The 27,665-nt window shown below is 39.6% G+C and overlaps 2 protein-coding genes across 3 annotated transcripts in view; one reads left to right on the top strand and one right to left on the bottom strand.

Annotated features, from left to right (window-relative positions):
- Positions 1-3,120, top strand: part of EEA1 (early endosome antigen 1) — a 112,905-nt gene extending 109,785 nt beyond the window's left edge. For both annotated transcript variants that reach the window (XM_042992885.1, XM_042992886.1), the window contains 2 exons: positions 231-329; positions 1,037-3,120. In XM_042992885.1, the coding sequence (XP_042848819.1) occupies positions 231-329; positions 1,037-1,159 (222 nt within the window). In that variant the 3' untranslated portion in view covers positions 1,160-3,120. The remainder of the gene's footprint in view (positions 1-230; positions 330-1,036) is intronic.
- Positions 3,121-8,261: 5,141 nt separating this feature from the next.
- PLEKHG7 (pleckstrin homology and RhoGEF domain containing G7) overlaps positions 8,262-27,665 on the bottom strand; it is a 61,148-nt gene continuing 41,744 nt past the window's right edge. The window contains 8 exon segments of the mRNA XM_042993707.1: positions 8,262-8,296; positions 8,299-8,365; positions 9,352-9,390; positions 9,393-9,451; positions 13,347-13,501; positions 20,573-20,651; positions 25,578-25,675; positions 26,038-26,137. Coding sequence (XP_042849641.1) covers positions 8,262-8,296; positions 8,299-8,365; positions 9,352-9,390; positions 9,393-9,451; positions 13,347-13,501; positions 20,573-20,651; positions 25,578-25,675; positions 26,038-26,137 — 632 coding nt within the window.

The following is a 27,665-nucleotide window of genomic DNA, read 5'->3' as shown; positions in this document are numbered from 1 at the left end:
GTGCCTTTGAGGGTAAAAATTTGACTTAATTTGTCATTCAGACTTAAGAGTGTAGCAGCTTTTGACAATGGAAGCCAACCAAAGTATTTCTGATTTTTAAAATTTTATCCCATGGTGCCTGTAAGTCTAAATTTTGAGAAACTTGGGCACCAAATTAGAAATTATCCATCATTCTTTAAAATGTTGAGTATTATAATGTATGGACACCCCCCCTTTTTTTTTTTTGATAGATCAAACACACGCAAGCGTTAAATAGGAAGTGGGCGGAAGACAATGAAGTACAAAACTGCATGGCCTGTGGGAAAGGCTTTTCAGTAACAGTGAGACGGGTAAATGATTTTGTTCATATTGCTGTGGTTCTGGATTTTATTTCTCAGTATCAATTAATGTTTTAACCATCAAAATCTTGTATTTGACAGATTTAAAAATTTTTTCTATTTATTGGTTAACTTTACAACTACATAGAATGATTAAATTTTATGCAGTCTAGTTTCTGGTCAGCATATGTATTTCAATTTTAGTTTTAAGTATAGTCCTTGCCTTCCTACTCAGTTACTCTCTGGAATAGTCATTTTCTGAACCACTGGGCCATATGTTTAGTCATTATGTGTTTAACTCATATGTTTTAGTCATCATTGGGTTATTTTAAAGAAAAAGCAGAGATGAAAAAAATGTTTATTCTGAATAATACCATGTGAAGTTTATATTCCTACTGAAGAAATTATGCCTGAAACACTTGGCAAATAGAAATGGTTTTCAGCTGGTCGAGGTGCTTTATTATCACTTTTTAAATGCCTCTGAAGGTTCTTTTGAGAATTCTTGATGAATTTTATATCAGATGTTTGGCACAGTACCTGAGAAATAGAAAGCATTCAAATTAAGAGATTAAATTGACATGTTGAAATATTTTTAAATAATACACTAATCCCTTGAAAGTTGATATACCTTCACAGTGCAGTTTGCAGTATTCTTATATCTCATCATGCTTTTGGTGTAGTTTTTATGCTTGAAATTGTTTAATTTTTGTCATTTACAGCATCACTGCCGACAATGTGGAAATATCTTCTGTGCTGAGTGTTCGGCCAAAAATGCCTTAACTCCATCTTCTAAGAAGCCTGTTCGTGTCTGTGATGCATGTTTCAATGACTTGCAAGGATAATGGGTTATCACAACTTCAGAATAGTATTACACTAACATTAGATTTTTAATAAATGCACTTAATAGAGGTCTTGGACTACTATTTGATTTGGACAGTGGTTGCAATATTAGACCAAATTAGAATTCATATATTTTGGAATGTTATCAATATCAAGTAAAACTCTTCTATTTTTGTGAGACTTGGGCTCATCTTTCATTACTTTTTTCCATTTAACCCCTGGAACAGCTTTCATGCCAAGTTTAGAATTAGCCAATGAAATGTAAATAAACTTTGGACAGAAAATAGCAATGTATTTTTTTAAATATAATTTCATTGTTCACAAATGACATGAATATATGCTTCCATAGCTTACTTTTTTCTCCCAAATTTAGTATACAAAAATGTACATGGGTGATGTTATCACATCATATATGTTGCACAATAGCACATTATTATTATTATTACATTAGATACTCTCTTGGTGAAGTCATGCACAGAACTATAAAACTTTCTTTTTTTCTTATATATAGGTCCATAGCTCAGTTGCATTGTTATAAATTTACTACTCATGTGTTCTAAGTACAGTTTATGTTGAAATATGTACTAACCATGAATTTGAACATGGTTTTTGTTTTAACGATATTGATTAAATTCTCTTGGGTAGATTTTATGAAAACCTCTGTAAAATCAGTTTGCTTACTTTATGGTTATCCTGGGGTTGTATTTTAAAGATTAGGGTTAATTTTTCTTTGTCTTTTTCTATCTCATGTTTAAACTCTCACATACTGTTAAGAATTCTATAAAACTACCCACCCTCACCCCCCAGCTGGAGGATGAATCGTAAAAATTGTATAATGGTTCTATTGTCAGTTTCTTGTAAGTAGGAAGGTTTTGGAGATTAGCCTTTATGTTATACCCTCGGATTGTCTCTCCAGCATTTTGGGAATCTGAGTTTGCTTTTTTAATGGATCTATTTTTCCCTTTATTTGGTTTAACCTTTCGAACCGTAGCTCAGCTTCACTGTAATAGTTTTATAATTTTGCATCTTAAAGCCAGTAACTGATATTGCTCTAGTCTTATCTGTGAAAACAAATACACATGGGAAGGAGACATTAAATATTCGACTTTACATCTTTTTACCTAATAGGGAAACATTTTTGAAAGTTGTGAAGTTGACTTAAATTTAAAATGGTTATGAATTTGGGGTTCCATATTAACTGGTAAATCTTTTCACTTTGCAAAAATACTGCTATGAAATTGCTTTAAAGTAACAATTGGAGAATAGAATATCACCAAAAACAAATATATTTCGGAATCCCAAAGTTATAATCAGAACTGAAACAGAATGGCTAATTAAGGGTAATTAAAAGTTAGCTTATTTGTATGCTGAACAATGGAATTGAACTTTAATTTATCATAGTCTTCTTAATTTGGGAAACATCTGTAGAGAGGTCATTAATATTGGTTTATTCTTTCTAGAGAAAAAATATAAAGTTATACATTTGTGCAGTGTAATCATCTGGTAATAATAAGGAAGAATGGGAGTTAACATTTCGTTTGCAATAGTCTATAATATACACTTGCTTTCAAATATCATGCCGAAATAAAGTTATCGGGTTTATGCTTTACCTGTAACATCGATAAATGAAGAGATTGTCATATTCATTTAATTATTTTATAAAACTCAGTTAAGTAAATCCTGCTGTCAGTAGCTATTAAGGACCCTGATGGTGTCCCTAGACTAGGATAGACATACATCCTTGAGCATACATAAAGAAGAAATACAATGACTCTTTATTAAAAACAACAGCTGGATGATATAAATTGAGCTAAAATTATTTGTGCATTTTCATATGCTTATAAATCCTTTCAAAGAGTCTTAATTCTACACTTTAAATATAAGGAAGTTAATATGAAACTTAGAAATTTTCTATGTTGGAAAAATAGATATTCACAGTACCTTTTTTTTTTTTTTTTTTTTTTTGAAGATAGTAAAACTTCATGAGGATTCTAGATTAGAATATTTGTTCACTTCATCTCCTAACTGGGTGCGCTGAAGGCCTTTTCCCGTCTTACCCACTCACCCACATATTCACAAAAAAAATGTCGGGAGGGCAACAAACAAAATTGTATGTGTTTGAGTAATCACTAGTTTTCATCTAGCTAAATCTCATTTTATAGGTCCTGAATAATTTACCATAGGCTACTACACTAATGCTATCAGAAATGAACCTTTTGTGTGTGTGTGCTTATTAACTCTCACTAATTTAACGTGTTTTGGAAACAAAAAGGGTTTTCTTTTTCTTTTAACTAAAAAGTCATCTTCTGAGTTCTTATTGGCTCTACGTTTTAGATGTTTGCTGGTACTATTTGTCAGTGAGTTAGGGCTGGCACGTCCCAGCTCTTGGCTCTAATGCGAAGCCTGTTGGCATCACATGTTAGTAAATTCCAAACCCCAGCATAGAAATGTGAATTAAAATCAAGTTTTGCTGGGTTAGAGTACAATAGAGTATACCTACAGATTTTTTTTTTCATAGGAAGAAGACAAAGCTGCTGGTATAGGATTAGTTCATTTTGAAGAAAAAAGAGGGAAACACAAAGACCTCAATGCAGTGTACAAATAACATTTTGTTCAACTACCTCTTAATGTGGAATTAGCTAGTTTGATAGTTTCCTCACAGTAATGTTAAATAGTAACTGCCAAATTTGTTAGTTTCCCATCTCTCTTAGAAAGGCTTTGGATTATTTTATAGTTTTGAGAACTTTGAAGCCACTTTTTTTTAACTTTGCATTTGCATAAAAATGTTTAGCTTCTAAGTGGAGAGCAAATTATGATCATATATTTTGATATTCATGACCTATTTGACTATAGCAATTTTTTTTAATGCACTTTGGCTATAAAACCATGGATGATTTGATCCATAAGAGTTAAATGTGCCATCAATTTAGTATTCCTAGACATGAGCTTGATGAATGGCATTCTGTAATTATAATGTGCCACACGTTATCGTGTCTTAATTGCCCTTTGCCTGAATTTTAATGATCAATTTGTTATTGTTGCAGATGTGAATATTGTGCATAAACTTACTAAATTTATGTAAAATTGTATAAAATAGAATTGGAAATAGCTAAGTTCTTTCTGTGTAGAAGTAATGAATTTATTGTAACATGATGCAGTTATGTATATGACATTCTGTACTTCCTTGAACTGGATCATATATTCATAGTTTCTATAGAAACTTTTGCATGAATATTTTCTCATTTAGGTTTTGGATTCATTGTTTGTATTGTGTTTACTACTTGTGATCATGTAGTTGTGCCTTATTTTGTGAGAGAGTTTAGCTCAGTAAATACTGTAATTTCTAAACTCAGTGAGTGGAAGGTTATTGATTATAAATGTAACTGATAAATTACACAACAGCATTTAAATCTGTATAAAGAAGAATGGAAGGATCCTTATTGAATTGTTGATTTTGTTTTTTTAATTTGTTAAAGATGATATTAAAAAACATTTCTTTCTAGTAGATGTATTCTGTGACTGTAAATTATTTTTTTCTATTAAAAAAAAAAAGAGAGTACATGGGGCGCCTGGGTGGCTCAGTTGGTTGAGCGTCCGACTCTTGATTTTGGCTCAGGTCATGATCCCAGGGTCATGGGATCAAGCCCTGCACCAGACTCCTCACCAAGTGTGAAGCCTGCTTGGGATTCTCTCTCTTCCCCCACCCGTCTCTCTAGCTCATGCACGCCCTCTCTCTCTCTCAAATAAAAATAAATAAAAAAGAATAGAAAATATTAACCATTTTGTACTTATTTACAGATTGTTAGAACTTTCCACATGGATGTAGACCATGGGTATGCTTTGATGTTCAATTTAGAATTAGGAATGAAGTTCATAATTGCAAGAGAAATCACTAAAGCCATTTTGCTTAAGACATTCCCTTCTCATTCCATTCATTATTGTGAAGAATTAACAAAACTACAAAGAAATACTAAACAATATTAAAGTCATTCCTTCTTTCATTGTTCATCTAAGTTTAGTACCCAGGTGACCATTTAAAGACACTTTTCTGAGGGCTCACTATACCAGTCGCTTATTACCGTGTTTTTCCTGGGAACCAAAATTCCAGAAGTGTTTTTTTTTTTTTAATTTGACTCTAATGTGCTTCCCTCTGAAGAGTTCAATGTGTATATCCTCAAGAACTTCTTAGATTATATATTAGACATGTTCTTTTGTGAGCACTATAGAATTTCAGTTTAAATACGTAGCATATTCTTTTTTAAATTTTATTTTATTGTGATCACATTTAACAGATCTACCCTCTTTGACGGCTTTTAAATTCTAGTAGAGTAGACCTGTAGAGCTTCCTCATCTCACTTCACTGAAACTTTAGGCCGTTGACTGGTAACTTCCCATTTCTCCCTCCCTTGGCAACCTCTATTCTACTCTGATTCTATGCGTCTGACTACTTTTGATACCTCACATCAGTGGAGTCCTACAGTATTTGTCTCTCTGTGACTGACTGACTGATTTCTTTTAGTGTGATGTCCGAGGTTCATCTCTGTTGTTGCAAATTGCAGAATTTCCTTCTTTTCAAAGGCTGAATAGTATTCCATTGTATGTATATGCCATATTTTCTTTACCTGTTCATCTGTTGGCGGACATTAAGGGTTGTTCCACTTCTTGGCTATTGTGAATAGTGCTGTGATGAACATGGGAATACTAATAGTCCTTTGCATCTAGCGTATTCTTCTTCAGCTGTTTTCCATCTTGATGTTAATTTACTCAGACTTTCCCTTTAATGAGATTTAAGGGTAAACGAGTTCTTTTTTTTTTTTAATTTTTTTAATGTTTTTATTTATTTTTGAAGGATAGAGAGACCGAGCATGAGCAGGGGAGGAGCAGAGAGAGAGGGAGACACAATTTGAAGCAGGCTCCAGGCTCCGAGCTGTCAGCCCAGAGCCTGACGCGGGGCTCGAACTCACGAACTGGGAGATCATGACCTGGGCCAAAGTCGGACGCTTAGCCGACTGAGCCACCCAGGCGCCCCACGAGTTCTTTATACATATAATTATTTATTGGACTCACAGGATTTTTAAAAAAAAAATTTTAATGTTTATTTATTTTTGAAGGAGAGACAGTGTGAGCAGGGGTGGGGCAGAGAGAGGGGGAGACATACAATCTGAAGCAGGCTGCAGGCTTTGAGCTGTCAGCACAGAGCCCAGCTCAGGGCTCGAACTCATAAGCTGTGAGATCATGACCTGAGCTGAAGTTAGACACTTAACAGACTGAGCCCCTCAGGTGCCCCTGGACTTAGAGGATTTTAAAAGGAATCTTGAGAGATCACTTAGTCCCGGTCTGTGTCCTTCCTCTTAGGTTGGTTTTAAATATTTAAAAGTTTCTACAAGATGATTGTTGATTTTTTTTTTTCTAAAAAATACATATTATTTTTTGGTCAGATATTTCTTCCTAAATCTTCTCTTGCACAAATCTGTATTGTCTTCTGGATGTAATTGCTTTCAATCCCATCCAGGTCCCCTCTCTAGGAACTCACCTGCAGTCTAGTCCCCATTCTTGGCCCTCCCGTTTTTTTTTTTCTCATTTATTCTTAGACATTAACAGTGGTTAATTGCTTTCAAGATTCTCCTTTTAATTCAACTTATTCTTAATAAATATCTGAAATTATATAGAGACTGCCCCTCCCTTCTAATAGTGCTTGGCCCTTGGATAAGAGCCTTTATGCTGCAGTGCGGCAAAATCTGTGTTTTCCTCAAAGAATTAACTGCACGTCATGACTTCCTCAAGCCCATCCTCTCTGTCTCATCCTCCAACTTAAGGAGATCAGTTAACATATCACTTATCTTCCAGCCCAAATTGAAAAGTGCAATACGTCCGTTTTGGAAATTGCGGAAGTTACCATTCCTGATATTGAAATTTGTGGATTTCCTCTTGATATGATCTGACTATAAGAACCCGTTTTTTTAAATGAAGTTAATAGTGTATTCCACCATGACAATATAATAATTCAAGCTACTTTTACTTGATAAAGATTCTAATGACATTTCAAGTGCTTTCTGCCAAATAAACTTGGCTGTTCTATGCCAGCACACACACCACTCAAACCAGAAAGTGGTTTTATGACAAACTTCATCATTCGTTCCTCAAAAAATGAGGTTCAGAGAAAGCTATCTTAACTATTTCTATGAATATCTCTCACGTAAAAGTGTTAACTGGCGAAACTGGAACAGACACTTGCTTTTTTTCCCCTTAAAATAAGGGCATTTAATCTCTGGGATTTTCTACTTTCAATTTAGGGTATTACCAAGTATACCTGAGGTAAGTAAACTGTTGGCAAATAGGAATTTAAAAACTGTTAAATATAGACCTTATTGATTGCTTAATCTGTTAAAAAAGCAACCAAAGTTGTATCAGAATTATCAATGCGCTTTAGGGGTGCCTGGATGGCTCAGTGGGTTGAGCATCCAACTTTAGCTCAGGTCATAATCTCACGGTTCGGAAGTTCAAGCCCTGCGTTGGGCTGTGTGCTGACAGCTCGGAGCCTGGAGCCTGCTTCAGATTCTGTGTCTCCCTCTCTGCCCCTCCCCTGCTCATTTCTCTCTCTCTCTGTGTCTCAAAAATAAACATTTTAAAAAGTTAAAAAAAAGAATTATCACTGCATGTGAGGTAGGGCTGTAAAGCAGTTAAGACTGGTTTATGAGCCATGTAGGAAATATGGTTTCATTATTGACATACACAAAGTGAGATGCTAGAATTCATACTGAGCACAAGCAGTGGACATTGCTTTCCTTTTGACCCTCCATTCATCTGATCTTTCACCCTTTACGAATTCTAATAGCACCATACTTCACTCCAACCTCTTGCGAGCCCTGCTGAAACATGATAAGGTATCAGTATATACCCGCCAAAAAATTCCTCAGAGTTCAAATTTGTTGCGGTCATTATTCCTCTATAATGAGGATTTTCCTAGCTCAAATTCTCAAATTCTGGAACTCCTTTAAAATGCACATTTCTTTCCAGCTCATCACTAAATAAGTGTCAGAAAAGTTTGAATGAAAGAATACCTTAATCCTAATGTCTACAAAATGCACCACTTGTTTTAGGTTCCTACACTTCAGAGGATTCTGCAGGCGACGTAAAGTTATCTTCTTGGTTTCCTGGTTCTTGGTGAAGCAAGATATTGCTGCTGTTATTTGTGTCATCCATGTTTTCTGTTAAAAATAATATATAATACATATATACTATATAATATATATACAGAGAATGTTGACAATTATTCACATATCTGGACTAATATTTTCCTTTGTATTTATTGACTTGCTCTTTAAGAGTAATGAAACACTTGCATGTTTCCCATTTTCTTTAATATGTCACAAATACCTCTAATCATCTATGAAAATGCAAATGGATTAAATGAGTATGGTATGGAAGTTGGGAAAAGAGTTACGAATAATCAAGGAATCATAATAGTCCATGATGACTAGAAAAACGAGCACTGAGAATATAAACAGTTTGAAAACTGAATTCCTTGAATTTCCATTTTGTATGGAAATGGTTCTTAACAAGTGGCATAATTTGCAAAGCAGACTGAGGGAGGTGACCCTGGAAATTGAGTTATTAGGGCTAAAGCAACACTGCGTTAATTGTCTGGCTACGTTGTTGCCGTGATGAAAACCTTCCTGGGGAAAGAAAACTTCTAAGATGGAGAAACCAGTCACGCGGCTGCTTCTCAGTGCCATAGCTGAGTCAACACTGGCCTCTTTTCTGAACACTGGCGTATCTTCAAAGGCGGTTCGTTATTGCGGTGGCCCCTCATTTGAGCTGACGTCACATAATTTGCATACCAGGACGTTCACAGTCGGAACACCTTAAGAGTCAATCCTGCAATCCAAAGCAGTTCTTTCCCGTTGTTTCACGTAAGCTGTGCAACTCCAAGGCTGCTTGAGGTTCTGCTCCAGGCGAAAATGAAGGAGCTGTGTTGGCTCTGTGAGTGTGAAGAGGTGGTCAGTTCTTGAGATTTCTGAGCATGATAGGGACTAGATGTGCACATCCTTCCCCCTCTTAACCTCTGCCCTTCCCAAAGCCGGCGAAGGAAATACACAAACTTTCCCATTTCCCATTACTTAAGAGGCTTGGGGGGAGATTCTTCCTTATGTCAGGTCTGAAGAATCAAAACCTGCACGACTGAGATACATACTTTGATATTTTCCCTTTGGGTTTGGAATAAGAACATTGCTGTACACACCGTCGATATCTGTTTTCATGTCGTACAAGGAAAGCATTTCTCAGCCCAAACGCTAGAAAAAGGTTACATAGGCAAAAGAAATCGTTTAATATTAAATCCAGTTTCTCAGGACAAGAACCTAGAGTTTTTGAATATTCTCAATGAATATGGAAAGTTTATGTAGATAACAAACAAAAAAAGGGAATTGATTCCGAGAGCAAGACTTCACTACCATGCCCAAAGAGAGCCCACTTAAACATGAGAACCCTTTCTTCCTTAGCTAACAACTTCTGCAACTTGAAGAAATGCAATTATGGCTTATGTGATGGAAAATGGGCACCTTCTAGAAGAAATTTAGCATGCTAGGTGGATAGTGTGTATGTAAAATACAGATAATAAAAAGATGGAAAACAAGGTAACTGTTGTCTCTTTCATCCACCACTCCTGTTTAAAATGTTACTGTTGTATTTAAAGTGAAATCACATGGAAGCAAGGGTTATAGACAAAGTAAGATGTACCAAAAATACCAAGTCTCCTGAGTGCTTCATTAACAGGCCAAAAAATTGACTCAAAATTCAGCATCTACAAATTATGTGAAATGTGAAACAAACAAAAATAAGTGTTGGTGTGGTTTCTGTGCTTGTTAAAGAAAGTCTGTTCTGTCATTACCTAGCTGGTCTCTTAGAGAAATGACAGGAGATACTGAGAGAGTAATTCTCGTGTTTTTATTTTGTTTTATTGTTTTTTTTTAATGTGGCAGGTGCTTTTATTTTTTTTTAATTTTTTTTAACATTTATTTATTTTTGAGACAGAGACAGAGCATGAACGGGGGAGGGTCAGAGAGAGAGGGAGACACAGAATCCGAAGCAGGCTCCAGGCTCCGAGCTGTCGGCACAGAGCCGGACGCGGGGCTCGAACTCACAGACTGCGAGATCATGACCTGAGCTGAAGTCGGACGCTTAGCCGACTGAGCCACCCAGGCGCCCCTGGCAGGTGCTTTTAAAATAAAAACTTCTTCCTTGAAATTCTAATACAACACAGGGAGTAAAATTCTGCAGTCCATGCAGTTAATTTATGTGTGGGAACAAACAAAAACCAAACCAGGCTTGTCTTCTTTCTGGTCATACCAAGGAGTACTTCAGAGAGCAGGAGGAGAGCACTGACTTTTTATTCCTGGCGGATCATAAGCTGATGCGTGTCCCCTGTCATTATTTGTATTCAATGAAATGTGTGGGTTTAACTCAGACTCACCGGAAGAGGTTGGGCCTCATTTCAAAATCAGAGCAAATGCAAGACTTTCTTTCTTTCTTTTCTTTCTTTCTTTCTTTCTTTCTTTCTTTCTTTCTTTTATTTTTTTTATTTTTTTAACGTTTATTTATTTTTGAGACAGAGAGACAGAGCGTGAATGGGGGAGGGTCAGAGAGAGGGAGACACAGAATCTGAAACAGGCTCCAGGCTCTGTCAGCGCAGAGCCTGGCGTGGGGCTCGAACTCTTGAACGGCGAGATCATGACCTGAGCCAAAGTCAGACGCTCAACTGACTGAGCCACCCAGGTGCCCCAAGACTTTCATTTTCTTAACTGCAAGAATTATTCTAGTATCACAGGTAATACTCATAGCAGTCTAAACTTCCTAATTCCTAAATTCTACCACAACAAAGTCTGTTAAGGGCATGACATTCTGTCAGCTTCTCTGAGATGGGAGGACTATTAAAATGACTTTCTGGGGAAAAAAGATCTGAGTGAATTTGTTTTACCCCTTGATTTTTCTCCTTATAAATATTCTGTAGGGAGTGAGGCTTTTCAGATGAGGTGGTTGTTCTTGGCTGGATTTTGGAATCTGTTATCCTCAAAAATTGTAACTGTAGTTCTCAATTATTCAAGGTATCCGTCATCTGCTTGATTTGTAACATGGGTACAGGGAACATTATAAGCAGGGGAACTGGTCCAGCGAGGCTTGTAAAATAAAACGAGGAGAGAAAATATGTGGTCAAGAATCGCCCTTTTTCTTGCCTGACATTCTAATATAGCAATTAACAATAATTAATACAATAACTGACACCATTTATTAAATCCTTATTCCTGGGCACTGTATATTTTTTCCCCTCCTTTTTGTATCATTTAAACCACACAGCAACTGAGTAAGTCATTTAGTTCCTACTTACGAATAAGGAAGCAGATTTCATTTCCCCCAGGTCACACAGCTTGCAAATGATACAGCCGGGATTTGAAACTAGGTTGTCAATCACTCCAAAGCCCCATCTCTTCTTTTTTAGCCCTTTATTCTCTCCAATCCTACAGCTATTTTGGTTCATGTACTATCTGGACAGTCAAAATAATAGATGAGAGGAATGAGGAAAAAAATACATGAATGTATAGAAGACGAGATAGTAGTAACAAATTAGAAAATAACAAAAAAATGGTGGAAACACAGCTTTAAAAAAAGATAGTTTTTATTTAAAAAAAAAAAAGGAATAGAGAAGAAAAAACCTGCATCTCCCAAGGTAATCCAGGGATGTGAGATTTCCCAGAAAGTCGAGTTCCTAAAGCCGGCAGGGCCGACACTAACCTGAGCCCCCAGCCTCAGTAAGCCGCTTCCACTCCTGCCCTGGGGTTCTGACAGCCTCCTGCCCTCAAGTCGGTTTACCACCTTCTGACTGTGGCAGCTGGAGTGACAAAAATTTCCTGCCCTAGGATGGCCTCTGGTAATGGCATTTTTCCCCATGAAAAAGTAAACTAAGCAAGCAAACAAAAGTACTTCTGGGCCCCCGTGCTGAGTCTCTGCCTATCAACACCCCTCTGCCGTCGCTGACCAGGGAGGGGGGCTCCCCGGGGGCAGTGGCAGGGATGGGGCTGGGGAGCACACTCACGGACAAAGGCTTTGCTCCCCTTTTTAGGGGACATTTCCTCTAGAAATGTCTTCTGGCCTTAGGCAGACTTCAGCTTACACAGACCCCAAGGGGTCACAGTCGATTCAAATACGAGGCCTTTCAGCCTGAGCAGGTCACGTTTCAGCAAATCCCAGCAGAAGTGGAAAGAACAGACGAGGGCAGAAGGCTCGGGTTCTAGATGTTGCCTCTTCGTGGAGCCCATCAGCTCTTGGGGAAAGTTTGCTTCCACTCATGAGTTAACATGCGAAGCATTGACATACAGAACTTAGTTACATAACACAACGATGTCAATGTTTGCCATTATTATTATTCAGGTGTGTTTTCATTCATTCACTGTGTAGTGTTTCTCCGCCGTGTTTAAGGTCACCCTATGCTTGTCAGTAAAGCTCTGGGCTTGGCTGCTGGTTTGGGAGTTGAGAACCATGGGTAGTGCTCCTGTTTTTTCCTGCTCCTCCCTTAGGACTGAAAGGTGATCCCTTCACCCCCGCCAGCCTGGCTTCAGCAGGTCTCCTAGGAGCCTGTACATGCGGCAGAATCCCCTTCTGCTTCCTTCTGAACACAGGCCATTCCCCCAGCACTGAGGAAACTGAGTCCCAGGGCTTCCACATCAGGGTTTACTATGGATCTTTGATTATTCTGAGGACTCCCCCCCAAAACAAGGGCTGTTTCTTATTTGTCTTTCTAACTCCAGGGTGCCCACAGAGTGCCTGGTTCTCAGGAGACACTCAGGGAATGCTTGAGCAAATGAATAAGATGATATGTATTTTTGACATATACACCTACATTTTTACGTGCACATGCGCATCTCTCTCTCTCTCTCTCTCTCTCAAAAATAATAAACATTAAAAAAAGAAAAAGCCACAGTTAGTGAGTGGTAGAGTTGAGTTATCCAAGCACTGGAAACCAAGTCCAACAGTTTTTTCAGAATTAATTCGTAGAGTGAGTGCTAGTCACATAGGAACCAGGCGTTGTATCTTACGAAGATTTAAATTGGATTCATGTCTTATCACCAAAACAAGGCCAATATAAAACTCCATGATGGCAAACAGCTAAGCTGACTGATGAAAATAGACACATGCCAGACATGTGGAGTGGATCGATACTTTTGACCACCAATCGGTCTAGTGGAATGGGCTGATCAAGTACCATACAGGAACCACCCTCTTTTATTACTGTTCACGGCTCAGCAGTAAGCGAAGGACACATTAAACCAGTGCCTGAACCTTCAAGTTTCCCAAAGTAAAGAAGAAAATAATGCAATAAATAGGAAATCGACACTGATGCACATACCTAAGGTGCATCCTTAACCAAATCAATTTTTAGAAACAATTGCTTAAACTCCAGCTAACGATTTTTTCTGGATCTTGAAAAGCACTTCCCTCCAATACATAGCGTTTTTATTTATTTATTTATTTATTTATGTATTTATTTCATACCACGTATTTTTTAAAAATTTTATTTTATTTTTTAAAATTTACATCCAAATTACTTAGCATATAGTGCAACAATGATTTCAGGAGTAGATTCCTTAGTGCCCCTTACCCATTTAGCCCATCCCCCTTCCCACAACCCCTCCAGTAGCCCTTTGTCCTCCATATTTAAGAGTCTCTTATGTTTTGTCCCCTCCCTGTTTTTATATTATTTTTGTTTCCCTTCCCTTATGTTCATCTGTTTTGTCCCTTAAAGTCCTCATATGAGTGAAGTCATAGGATTTTTGTCTTTCTCTGACTAATTTCACTTAGCATAATACCCTCCAGTTCCATCTACGTAGTTGCAAATGGCAAGATTTCATTCTTTTTGATTGCCAAGTAATACTCCATTGTATATATATACCACATCTTCTTTATCCACTCATCCATCGATGGACATTTGGGCTCTTTCCATACTTTGGCTATTGTTGATAGTGCTGCTATCATGGGGGTGCATGTGTCCCTTCAAAACAGCACACCTGTATCCCGTGGATAAATGCCTAGTAGTGCAATTGCTGGGTTGTAGGGTAGTTCTATTTTTAGTTTTCTGAGGAACCTCCATACTGTTTTCCAGAGTGGCTTGCATTCCCACCAACAACGCAAAAGAGATCCTCTTTCTCCGCATCCTCACCAACATGTGTTGTTTCCCGAGTTGTTAATGTTAGCCATTCTGACAGGTGTAAGGTGGTATCTCCTTGTGGTTTTGATTTGTATTTCCCTGATGATGAGTGATGTTGAGCATTTTTTCATGTGTTGGTTGGCCATCTGGATGTCTTCTTTAGAGAAATGTCTATTCATGTCTTTTGCCCATTTCTTCACTGGATTATTTGTTTGTTGGGTGTTGAGTTGGATAAGTTCTTTATAGATTTTGGATACTAACCCTTTATCCGATATGTCATTTGCAAATATCTTCTCCCATTCTGTTGGTTGCCTTTTAGTTTTGCTGATTGTTTCCTTCATTGTGCAGAAGATTTTTATCTTGATGAGGTCCCAGCAGTTCATTTTTGTTTTTGTTTCCCTTGCCTCTGGAGACGTGTTGAGTAAGAAGTTGCTGTGGCCAAGATCAAAGAGGTTTTTGCCTGCTTTCTCCTCGAGGATTTTGATGGCTTCCTGTCTTACATTGAGGTCTTTCATCCATTTTGAGGGGTTTTTTTGTGTATGGTGTAAGAAAGTGGTCCAGGTTCATTCTTCTGCATGTCACTGTCCGGTTTTCCCAGCACTACTTGCTGAAGAGACTGTCTTTATTCCATTGGATATTCTTTCCTGCTTTGTCAAAGATTAGTTGGCCATACGTTTGTGGGTCTGTTTCTGGGTTCTCTGTTCTGTTCCATTGATCTGAGTGTCTGTTCTTGTGCCAGTACCATACTGTCTTGATGATTACAGCTTTGTAGTATAGCTTGAAGTCTGGGATTGTGATGCCTCCTGCTTTGGTTTTCTTTTTCGAGATTGCTTTGGCTATTCGGGGTATTTTCCGGTTCCATAAAAATTTTAGGATTATTTGTGCTAGCTCTCTGAAGAATGCTGGTGTTATTTTGATAGGGATTGCATTCAATATGCAGATTGCTTTGGGTAGTATCAATATTGTAACAATATTTGTTCTTCCTATCCAGGAGCATGGAATCTTTTTTCCATTTTTTGTGTGTGTCTTCTTCAATTTCTTTCATAAGTTTTCTATAGTTTTCAGTGTATAGAGTTTTCACCTCTTTGGTTAGACTTATTCCTAGGTATTTTATGGTTTTTGGTGCAACTGTAAATGGGATCGATTCCTTGATTTCTCTTTCCGTTGCTTCATTGTTGGTGTATAGGAATGCAACCGATTTCTGTGCATCGATTTTATATCCTGCAACTTTGCTGAATTCATGAACCAATTCTAGCAGTTTTTTGGTGGAATCTTTTGGGTTTTCCATATAAAGTATCATGCCATCTGCGCAGAAGAAAGTATGACCTCCTCCTGGCCGATTTGGATGCCTTTTATTTCTTTGTGTTATCTGATTGCAGAGGCTAAGACTTCCAACACTATGTTGAATAGTAGTGGCAAGAGTGGACATCTCTGTCTTGTTCCTGACCTTAGGGGGAAAGCTCTCAGTATTTCCCCATTAAATGATATTAGCATTGGGTCGTTCATATATGGCTTTTATGATCTCGAAGTATGCTCCTTCTCTCCCTACTTTCTTGGGGGTTTTTATCAAGAAAGGATACTGTATTTTGTCAAATGCTTTCTCTGCATCTATTGAGAGGATCATATGGTTCTTGTCCTTTCTTTCACTGATGTGATGAATCACATTAATTGTTTTGTGGATATTGAACCCGCCCTGCATCCCAGGTATAAATCCCACTTGGTCATGGTGAATAATTTTTTTAATGTATTGTTGGATCTCGTTGGCTAATATCTCGTTGAGCATTTTTGCATCCATGTTCATCAGGGAAATTGGTCTATAGTTCCCCTTTTTAGTGGGGTCTCTGTCTGGTTTTGGAATCAAGGTAATGCTGGCTTCATAGAAAGAGTTTGGAAGTTTTCCTCTTCCTCTTCTGGGACCCCTAGGATTCTGATGTTATTCCTTTTTAATGAGTCACTGATTTCTCTAATTCTTAAATCATTCTCTTTTGCCTTAATCTCCCTCCTTTTTTCTGCTTCACTGTTCTCTATACACTTGTCCTCTATATCGCTGATTCTCTGTTCTGCCTCATCCATCCTTGCCACGGCTGCATCCATCCATGATTGCAGCTCAGTTATAGCATTTTTAATTTCATTATGGCTATTTTTTACTCTTTTATCTCTGCAGAAAGGGATTCTAGTCTATTTTCGACTCCAGCTAGTATTCTTATTATTGTGATTCTAAATTCTGGTTCAGACATCTTGTTTGTATCTGTGTTTGTTAAATCCCTGGCTGCCATTTCTTCATGCTCTTTCTTTTGGGGTGAATTCCTTCGTTTTGTCATTTTGAAGGGAGTAAAGGAATTAATGAGGTAGAAAAATTAAAATAAAAACATTAAACACACACACACACACAAATCGAATAAATGATGCTAGATCCTAGGTGTGTTTTGGTCTGGGTGTTGAAAGTGCTTTGACAGATTAGAGAAAAAAAATTGGGGTGGGGGGGAGAAAAAAAAGAAATCATTTGAGAATTTGAAAAAATGAATACACTGAAGTAGACTAAAATGAGATGATGGAGGTAAAATAGAATTTGAAAAAATATACACAGAAGTAAAGAATGTAGTAGAAAAAAATTAAAGAAAAATATTTTTATTAAAAATTAAAAATAAAAATGAATTTTTTCTTTTTCTATATTCAAGAAAAAGAAAAGAAATGAGAAAGAGAAAAAAGAAAAAAAGGAAAAAAGCAAGTCGTTTGAAAATTTGAAAAAGTGAATACACTGTAGTAGACTAAAATAAAATGATGGAAGTAAAATAGAATTTGAAAGAATTTACATAAAAGCAAAAAATATAGTAAAAAAAGTAAAGGAAAATATTTTTAATAGAAATTGAAGGTAAAAATGAAGTTTTTCTCTTTCTGCATTCAAGAAAAAAAAGAAATGAGAAAAAGAAAAAAGAAAAAGAAACAAGAAAAGGAAAAAAAAGGAGATCGTTTGAAAATTTGAAAAGGTGAATACACTGAAGTAGACTAAAATAAAATAATGGAAGTAAAATAGAATTTGAAAAAATTTACACAAAAGTAAAAAATATAGTAATAAAAATTAAAGAAAAGTATTTTTAGTAAAAATTGAAAATAAAAATGAATTTTTTCTCTTTCTGTATTCAAGAAAAATAAGTTTAAGAGAAGAAAAAAGAAAATTGAATAGATGGACCTATTAACAAACTGAAGTAGGACTGAAATTACTTCGTTTTCCCCTAGAAGTCAGTGTTTCATAGTCAGTGTTTTATAGTGTTTTATAGTTTAAAGTCCGTGCTTTATAGTTGATAAACTAAGCCGGCAGTGAGACTTGTGTCCTTGAAGATCAAAGTTGGCCCGGTTGGGTGGGGCTCAGTGTAACAGCGCCGCTTTCCACTAGATGGCGCTGCTAGCCTACTGGGGTGGATTGTTGCGGCGCTCATAGGTGCGTATGCGCTTGCGCGGGGGCGGTGAAAAATGGCGCCACTCAGTTACCCAGTCTGTTCTTCAGGATCAGCAATCGCGGACCCGTCCTCTGTCTTCAGCTTTCATCCACTCCCCGCTTTTTCACTCTCTGTGACCAGGCCCCTGGCAGTACCTCTCTCCCGAATTTTGTCTCAGATGCGGCTGTTTTCCCCGGCCCCTTACTTCTGAAGGACTGCGGCTTTGACCCGTTCCACCCCTCTGCAGGAGGGTCTCACAGAGCAATGGCCGAATGAGCAATGGCTGAATGTCGGCTGCACCCAGGAACGCTTGCTGGACCCTGCTGCTGCCAGTGCCCCAGGACTACGGCCAGGTGCCAGCCCGCCTCAGAAAAAGTTCGCGAGATAGTGTTGCAGCAGCGCGTCAGGGATTATAGAAAATCACAACACACATCGGGCACCAGGCTTCACCCTTAAGGACCTTGTTCCAGCACCAGCCAATGTGGCCGTTTTCTGGGGTCTGCTGGGACCAGGTGGCTTCAACAGTCTCTACCAAATGTCCTTCCAGCAGTGGAACTGCTTTTCCCTGTGTGGCCCGAGAACCTCCCGGACCCCACTCTGTTCCTGGGGATTTGCCCTTCCCACCAGAGCGCCTCCAGGTATGGAGCTGTGGAGTTGCAGCCTTTGCGCTCCCCTTGTTTACAGTCTTAATGGATTTTAAACCCTCTCCTTCCTCCTTTCTCCCTTTTTAGTTTAGTTCCTGCGGCTGTTTCCAATTTTCTACTTTCTCTCCAGCTGCTTTTGGGGAGGGGTGCTTTTCCCGTATTTTCCACCCCCCCTCCCCCGCCCCACCCAGTTTCCGTCCTCTCTCCACTCGCAAAAGTACCTCCCTTCCTGCATCTTCTCACTCCCCAAGTTCACTTCTCCGCGCCGCATACCTGCTGAATTCTGTGGTTCAGGTTGTACAGATTGTTGTGTTAATCCTCCAATCAATTTTCTAGGTGTGTAGGATGGTTTAGTGTTGGTCTGGCTGTATTTCATGGACGTGAGACACACAAAAGCCTTCCATCAATACACAGTGATTTAAAGCCGTAAAGTACATAGTGTTCCAGGTCCCCAAGTTTAATTGTCTGTATAAATAATGGGTGAGGTCCATGACTGGGAAACATTTAAATTTCCATCACATGAGTGGGAAGATTTTCAGTTCCAGTCTCTCTAGTGCTATGTTAGATGAATCAGAAAGGGAAGCCCCATTTTGGCCAACTCCATCCATCCGTGGAATCTAACACTGATAAATAGATTCCATGCCTATTATTTGTAAATAATTGAACTATTTAAGATGCTGAATATAAGATGCTGAGTTTTTTAAAAAGAATGTCAAAGATCGTGATTTGCACGACATATATTGTGCATCAAATAGCAAAGAGGAAAAAATAGAGAGAGGAATTTAAAACATGCCATTCTTTGTTTTGGAATCCGGTTGCGAAGCATGAAACCAGCATATTAGCTTGTGGTTAATACGGGCTGCCATTCGTTCACTTGCTCTCATTTCTGCCACTATTTGAAGTGAAAGCAAGCTGTGTTCGCGTCAAGGTTTGTGAAGGGGATAGAGATTTTTTAGGGCTTGACTTATTCAGATAGGATGGTCTGGGTAGCTTAAAATAGGAGGCCTGTTTTAAACTGTGACCTTCCAAACTGTGACTCTTCATATTTGGTGGCACCGTTCCCTTCCCAAACACCGATCAGCTATTCATAGATTGATTAATGGGTATCTATTTTATTGCTTAAAGAGCCTTAAATTATTTAGCGCAGCTTACCACCATGCTGCCTAGAAGCTTAGGTTATTAAAAGATGTGAACTATCTAGTTCGCGATCTTATATCTGTGCAAAGCTAGTCATTTGGTAAAGAGGCAGAATGAAACAACAGTGGACATCTCCGAGGACCTAAGACAGACCGTAGCTCCTCCTCCCCACTCTAAGGGCAGGTGTCTGAGGGCCTTTGAGGAGGCCCCCCTCCCACTACCACTTGGAGCACGCTGGGAAGGGGGAGATCAGAAAGCCTTTAGCAGACCCCGAGGCCGTGGCTTAACGTGCAACCATCGTGGTAACCATCAACACTTAAGTGATGGGAAAAAATCCCTGTTCTCAGAAGAGATTTTGTGGCATTAGCCACACACACATTTTTGTCTGTGATGCCAGCTGCCCATGAATTGGCTTCTGCAGCTCTTATATACAAGTAGGCCCTGAGAGCTCGGGACTCTCTCCCACCCCTGGCTCCCAAATCGTCATTTCTCAGAACCCCCCGTGAGCTTTCAAATCAGAATGAGGGATGGAGATCACCTCAGCACAGGACAGCAGCTGCTTTTGCTGTGGCAGACAACCTGGGGAGGCACTGATGCGCATTGCTATCCCGGCAATGCCACCGTGGTGGACAAAGGCCACCATGGATGAAAGTGGTTTGTTTTCGTTTGTTTCATTTGCTTAGGCAGGTGAGGCCAAAAGTCCAGGGTTCTGGGACTTACCTCACTAGTACACAGACGAAGTCGTTCTAAAAATGTGTGCATTCTTTGACGTCTTTAAGAAATGTAATTTGCTTTTGGTATTGTTTTTCACTTCAGACCTGTAAGACTAAAAAAAGCCTCCATTTTTTAGAGTATGCCCCCATTTCATCATGCCTCCATTTTTTAGAGGATGAAATCCAATCTTATGTATAACAATCTTCTATATTTTTTAACACAACTGATTTAGAAATATTTCTAAGCTTATTTAGCAGACTTATTTAGAAATAGCAGCATTTTACCTTTTTGTTGCAATTAGTTTTCACAACTAAGAGGAAATCATCAAAGAGAAACATATAAACACCTAGGAATCTTGTGCTTTCTGAGGAGAAAAAGGTGTAATTGGGGCTGGAGATAGTAAGCAGAAGGTGGTGTTTTTTGAATCAAAGAATCCCTTAGAAAGCAAGACAGGGCAGTGTCAGGGCACAGGAGGCTCGCAGCTTGGGAAACTCCAATCATGTGGATCAGAAAATTGCATTACTGTTAAACCGATTTCCCCCTAAAGCAGAGACTTGATGTGAGCCCATGCTTCCGCCTTTAAAGACATTGTATTTGTGATGTATTTCATGTGGATCCAAGGTAACTCAGTTGGTATTTGCAATGGATTCAGCTAAGCCTAGGACACATCTATCCACTAATGGAATTTGCAATATTTTCACCTCTCCACCCATCTGGGTGGTCATTGGCCAAGGTATACTTGACCAGAAAAAAAGGCATTTTATTATTGCTGTGAGCTGAATTGTGTCCCCCGCCCACTCCCCAAATCATATGTTGTAGCCCTAACCTCCAATGTGGATTTACGAGGAGTAAGTAAAATGAAGTGAGGGTGTAAGGGTGGCGCCCTGGTCCATTAGGATTAGTGCCGTCACAAGAGGATGTACAAGCCAGCCGATTCTCTCTGCCACGTGTGGGCACTGAGAGTGAGGCCATCTGCAAGCTGAGAAGAGAGCCCTCATCAGTCACTGAATTGGCTGGGAACTTGATCAAGCACTCCCAGCCTCCAGAAGTGGGAGAAATAAATTGCTGTCCTTACAGTGGCCCCGTCTGTGGTATTTTGTTATGACAGCGCTAGCTGATTAAGACAGTCAGTAAAGCGATTTGCCTCTTGAGTTTTCCAGTGTGTCCATCCATGTTTAAACGTTCGTCATGTAGCTTTATATTTATAAACTTTTCTGGTATCACTTTTCATAGTTACTTAAAACAAATGCCTTTTATATTTTTCCCTAAGAAAGGGACAGTAGTAGAAGAGAAATCAAATAGAATGGGGAGGGGCGCCTGGGTAGCTCAGTCGGTTAAGCGTCTGACTCTTGGTTTCCGCTCAGGTCATGATCTCACAGTTCATGAGTTCGAGCCTCGCGTTGGGTCCTGCGCTGACAGCTTGCAGTCTGCTTGGGATTCTGTCTCTCTCCCTCTGCCCCACCCCCACTCTGTCTCTCTCAAACTAAACAAATAAACTTAAAAAAAATAATAAAATGAGGAATTGCGCCTCCCTATTCTACTCTATCCCTTAGAAATTAGAAAAATAAATGGTTAAATATAAATGATTTCAGAGGAAAAAGCAGTCCATTCAGAGGCAGATGTAACATGTTTAAAATAAATATAAGAAAAATAAGTAAATTAATTAAAAAGCTAATTAATATTAGTCTAGGAGTTCTTTCTCAGGTGCTGTAAGCCCAGGAAACTATGTGGCTTAAGGTTAAGTTGGTAGATAAAATATTTAGAATTCTATTCTATTTTCTCCTCTCTTTTAAGTTTAGAGGAAAGATTCTATATTTGCATATCAGATATTTTGTTCAATCTGGAATTGTCCTTGAATATATTTTTTAAATGTTTATTTATTTTGAGACAGAGAGCATGAGTGAGGGCAGTGCAGAGAGAGAGAGAGGGAGAGAGAGAATCCCAAGCAGGCTCCCCACTCAGCACAGAGCCCAACGTGGGGCTCAATCTCACTAATGATGAGATCATGACCTAAGCTGAAATCAAGAGTCGGATGCTTAACCAACTGAGCCACGCAGGTGCCCCATCCTTGAATTTTTTTAAAAAAAATTTGGGGCGCCTGGGTGGCTCAGTTGGTTAAGCGTTTGACTTCGGCTCAGGTCACGATCTCGCAGTTTGCAGGTTCAAGCCCTGCATTGGGCTCTGTGCTGACAGCTCAGAGCCTGCTTCAGATTCTGTGTCTCCCTCTCTCTCTGCTGCTCTCCCGTCATGCTCTGTCTCTCTCTCAAAAATAAATAAACATTAAAAAGAAATTTAAAAATTTTTTTTAACATTTATTCATTTTTGGGAGACAGGGAGCATGAATGGGGGAGGGGCAGAGAGAGAGGGTGATACGGAATCTGAAGCAGGCTCTAGGCTTCGAGCTGTCAGCACAGAGCCAGCTGTGGGGCCCGAACCCATGAACCATGAGATCATGACCCAAGCTGAAGTTGCACGCTTAACAAACTGAGCCACCCAGGCACCCCTGTCCTTGAATATTTTTTACAAATTGTATTTCATCACTACGAAACTTACTTTTTGCAAATCACGTTGTGGCAAAGACTGCTTACTGATTGTCCCTCAAAAACTTTTCACCCCTCCTTTGTAGTAGCAGCATTTCTGAGTTTTAGTGGGTACATGTCCATTTCCAATAAATACTACATCTCCAAGCTCCCCTGTGGTTAAATATGACCAAGCGACTAAATCTGACCAATGAATATGAACAAAAGTGTGCAGCTTCTGGGCCATGTCCTTAAGCAGCAAGGCTCTGATCTCCTGTCCCCCTTTCCACTTCCCCCCGGCTAGAATGGAGACATGCCGGTGACTCGTCTCGGACCACACAGAAAAAGCGATTTCCCAGGGATGGCAGAGCCAGCATCCCATCCAGGTTTCCACGACAAACACCTCACTCCCGCATGACATGTGAATGCACATCTTCACGTGGCTCTTCACCGAGAGATGGTCATGGGCATGTCCTCCAGGTTCCACCTGACTTCTCATGATGCCCAAACCCGAGCCTCAAAACTGACTCTCTGACCCACTCTCTCCGCCAGTCTCAGTGTTGCTCAACCAGCCTTTCAGCACATCTTCACCCACTTTGTCCATCAAAAGGTCCTCCTGCTTTTGCCTTTGAAACATCTCTCCCATTTATCTTTTTCTATTTGTGTCCCTTTCTAACATTTTAGGATAGGTCAGTGCCCCTCACAGTGTTGGGAATTTGGTAGATAGAGGGCAGGGGTCCATAAAAATCTCTGATAATTCCAAGTGGAGGCGGATTTTGGAGGGAGAGTCATGTTTGAGCACAGGGCTGTGTTTTGCTTCATTACTTTGATTTGGTTTTGTCACAATGCAAAATTATTTTTAAAGTGGTGATAACATCAAAGAAAATGAAAATTGTCATCTTTTCGAAAGGATGTGGGAGGGGCGTGGCCTGCAGGTCAAGAACAGTTGAGAAGCCCAGGCCTGGCTCTTTTCACCCCACCCTGCTTCACTGAGGAATTTGCAGCAGGTCTCTGTGCTCTGGTACCCTCCTGTAGCTCCGTGCCGTTTTGTGCTTTGCTTCTGATAACTCTTTCTTCAATAGCCCTTGAAACCTATCATGCTCCTGTCCAAGAGCTCAATGACTTCTTGTTGCCAGCAGTTTTCTGGCTGGGTCCCTCTGCTTGGTTTCCAAGGTAGTTGCTGTGATTCTGGAAGCCTGCTATGCTGAGGTGGCCTGGTGCAGGTCTGATCTCTGCCATTTAATCAGCCAGGTGGCCTTGAGGACGATTCTAGAACCTCCCTAAGCCTCAGATTCCTTACCTATAACATGGGATTAAGTGTAACTTCTCTGCATAACTCACTGGAAGGAGAAAATGCATGAAACAGCCCCTTGAGGTCAATTGCTGGGCATGTCTATCTTTCCTAAACGGCAGTTGCCAGGTGGGCATTGTGTCCTGAACTGCCATCTAGCGCTCTCCCTAAATTAGAGGAGATTCTCAACGAGGTGTATTCAATAAGGAATTAGCGCCCAGCTCCGCCCCCTGGATCACATGACCATAAATAGGCAACCCCACTTCCGGCAGGGCTTCACACACAGCAGGTGACTAATCAAGAGTCTATGCAGACATGAATAAATGAGTGAATGCAAATCTTATTTCAGTCTGGCAGCCCTTTCTGATCATGATAGTATTTACTGAGCACCGGCTGGGCGCCAGCCATTCTTTCGAGTGCCTATCCATCAGCTCATTGAATCCTCACAACAAAGAGAGGAAACTGAAGTGTGGCAGGATTGCTGTAGGGGCCGGAGGTCACCCAGGCACAACAGGCTGAGCCAGGAAGTGAGCCTGGCAGTCAGCCTCGGGGCTCACCCTCTGGACCTCAAACCATGTTGCTAGAGTCTCCACCTGCCAGGTGGCTTCTGCCTCCAAGACTTTCTTCCTGCTATGCTTCTCATCTGGGATGTAATCCCTCCTGTCCTTCCAGGGACCTCTATCCTTTCTATACCCCCAAACCCACCTCCAGCCCCATGGACCACCCCAGGACGCCAGCTTCACAGACTCTTAGCTTTTCTGAACTTACGCTGCAGGTCTGCTCATTATGGCAGAGCTTCTCAGCCAGAGGGAAAGGATTATACAGAACAATTACTTTATATTCTCCAATGGTATCTACCTAGCACAGCGTGTATTACATAATAGGGTCCCAATTGACAGGGTGGCCGCCCCAGTCCCTGGGGGAGTAAAATGATGATGATAACAGGTGATGTCGAGTGTTTACTGTATTTCAGACCATGAGCGAAGCTCTTCATGTATATTACTTCATTTTAACAACAGCCTTATGGTCATCGCATTTCATAGGGAGAAAATGGAGGGCCTGGAGCTAGTTATGCTGTGAAGTCTTTGATCAAGCCAGAGTCTGCATGAGTCCCTAGGATGCTCTGATCCACATTTTCCATTGCCTTTGGCCATACAGAGCAAATGCGATTCCTCCCACACTTCAATTAGTAATGATTGGACAAGTTACAAGATAGCATAGATGTTGAATCAAAAAAAATTTTGTTTGAATGTTTATTTATTTTTGAGAGAGAGAGACAGAGCACAAGTGGGAGAGGGGCAGAGAGAGAAAGAGATACAGAATCTGAAGCAGTCTCCAGGCTCCAAGCTGTCAGCACAGAGCCTGACATGGGGCTCCAACCCACAAACCGTGAGATCATGACCCAAGTTGAATGCTTAACTGACTGAGCCACCCAGGTGACCCCAAAGATGTTGAATTTTTAAAGGAAGCAGCTATTTGCCTGCAAGAGTTAATTTTCCTTCATAGAAAAGTTGTCTGGTGGTTGGTGACAAGATGTTTTCTGCCATGTGTTCTTTAAAAATATGTTTCAGGAAAAACAAGGAGAGAAAATCACAGAGATATTGTTAGTGATTAAAAGAGAACACATTCCAGGAACCGGGGCAGCACATTTTACCTAGAAGGTTTGCAACATTAGGAAATGCTGGAAGGTGGACCTGAGAATGGGAAAGAATGGAAAACTGCTCAGAAGGGCCACCCCAAGAATGTCTGATGATGTCAGCCTCCCACATACAATGCCATGTGGATGAAGGCTTTACTTCTGGTTCATAAAATTAGATTTATTATTCAAGTGGACAGCTGGGGACTTTGTAAGACTAGTTTAACAATTTCCATCTACGTACCAAACTTCTGGGGAAGGACGTAAGTCGTAATTGAACATTTTTGTACCTCTGGAATGCAGCTTTTTGTTTCTATCCCATAGTGGAGGCCACACAATAATCTTCCGTAGATGTCTACATTTTTGGCAATTGTCAAGCCACTTCACTTTTCCTTCAAGGATCCCTGAAAAACGAGACACAATCAATATATTTTTAAATGCATGTGACATTGCAGCATAAAAGTTAACCAAGATCCACAGAAATCATTTAGAAACACTGACTGTCCCTGGAGCCAAACCGTATCTTAGGTTCATTTAACATATTGCTTGTTGTTTAAATGTCTTAGAAAAATGCACTAATTTGAAATCAGCCTCTTGAAGAGAAAAATGAAGCTTAATTAATTTAATTCAGTAAGTTGGAAATGTATTGTGCATTTTTATTTCAATAATATTAATAAAGCCTTTGTAGGTTTCTCTTCGTCCCTACACCATATAGTCTTTAATTAGAGGGGGGAAAATCAGACAAACAAGGACAAACGTATCTTTTGTACTAATCGTAAAACCTACATTAACTTCATAAGGATGATTATTGCTTTTTGACAAGAACTCATTTTCTCTTCTGAAGGCTTATATTAATTTTCCCACATTAAAATAACACATTACTAATGAGGTTTTGAAATAATTTTTGGAAATATGGAGGGCAAGTCATAGACCCACAGAATCACATGGTGGGTGGGATTCTTGAGAATTCATCTTTAACCTCATAGACTTATAGGAAGCCACAGGAGTCTCTTCCCTCAATGATAAGGATCTATTTTTTTTATTGAGAAATCTCCAGAAGAGATGCTGTTCCCCATCTCACAAACCTATCAAAATGAGTAATAATCTACAAAGTTTTAAAAAGTCTTGCTTTGAGTTTTTGTCTTGTTCACTTAATAAGCTCAATTCAAGTTCCTAGGGTCATTTTAGAATTTGAACAAAAAATTTAGAAAGAGGGAAGAAACTCCCAACTGAATGACCATTTTACTTTGAAACTTGCAAATAAATATTATTTCTGTACAGCTGATAATCGTCAATTTGAGTTGCTCCCTTTGGATGCTTCCCAGGAAATCTTGGTTTATGGGTATATATCAAAGATTTCTTTATTTGAATTTAGTTATAGAAAGCTCCACAAATAAACTCAAGGCATCAGAGGACTTGCTTAGTTCCTATTCCCAAATTTCAGTTCTCGAGATTGCAGCTGGCATAATTTTAGATGAGCTCTGGATTTCAGTGACCTAAAAAAAAAAAAAAAAAAAAAAAAAAGATGAATGGTAATTTAGCCTCCGGAAAGGCTCCCCATGGTGTTTACCCCCATTTGCTTTGTGTGTGGGTTCAGCATGGATGTGAAACACAAAGTGCTTTCAATCATCTGGGAAGTAGGTCTTTCCTGCCTGAACTCACTTCTGAACGCCTTGGAGACAGAGCCACGTCCTGCACAAACCTGGCGTGGGAGTTCTCATCGGGTCTGCCAGGATGTGACTGGAGTCCATTGTTTTGCGTGTTTGATTTACAATGCACTCCCACTCGAATCCATGTTTCCGAGAGCCATGACCTCAAGTCAATGGAATTGCCTTCTAGTGTGGAAGTCCAAATGGTTCCCAGCAGCCACGGGGCCCTCCATCGCTTTGAGTAAACTTAGACTGGAGCTCTGGGTCACCTATCTCAGGGGCT

The sequence above is a fragment of the Panthera tigris genome, chromosome B4 (genome assembly GCF_018350195.1).
Source record: "Panthera tigris isolate Pti1 chromosome B4, P.tigris_Pti1_mat1.1, whole genome shotgun sequence".
Classification (NCBI taxonomy): domain Eukaryota; kingdom Metazoa; phylum Chordata; class Mammalia; order Carnivora; family Felidae; genus Panthera; species Panthera tigris.
Note: the sequence above shows the minus strand (reverse complement) of the source record. Positions and strands in the feature narration are given on the sequence as shown.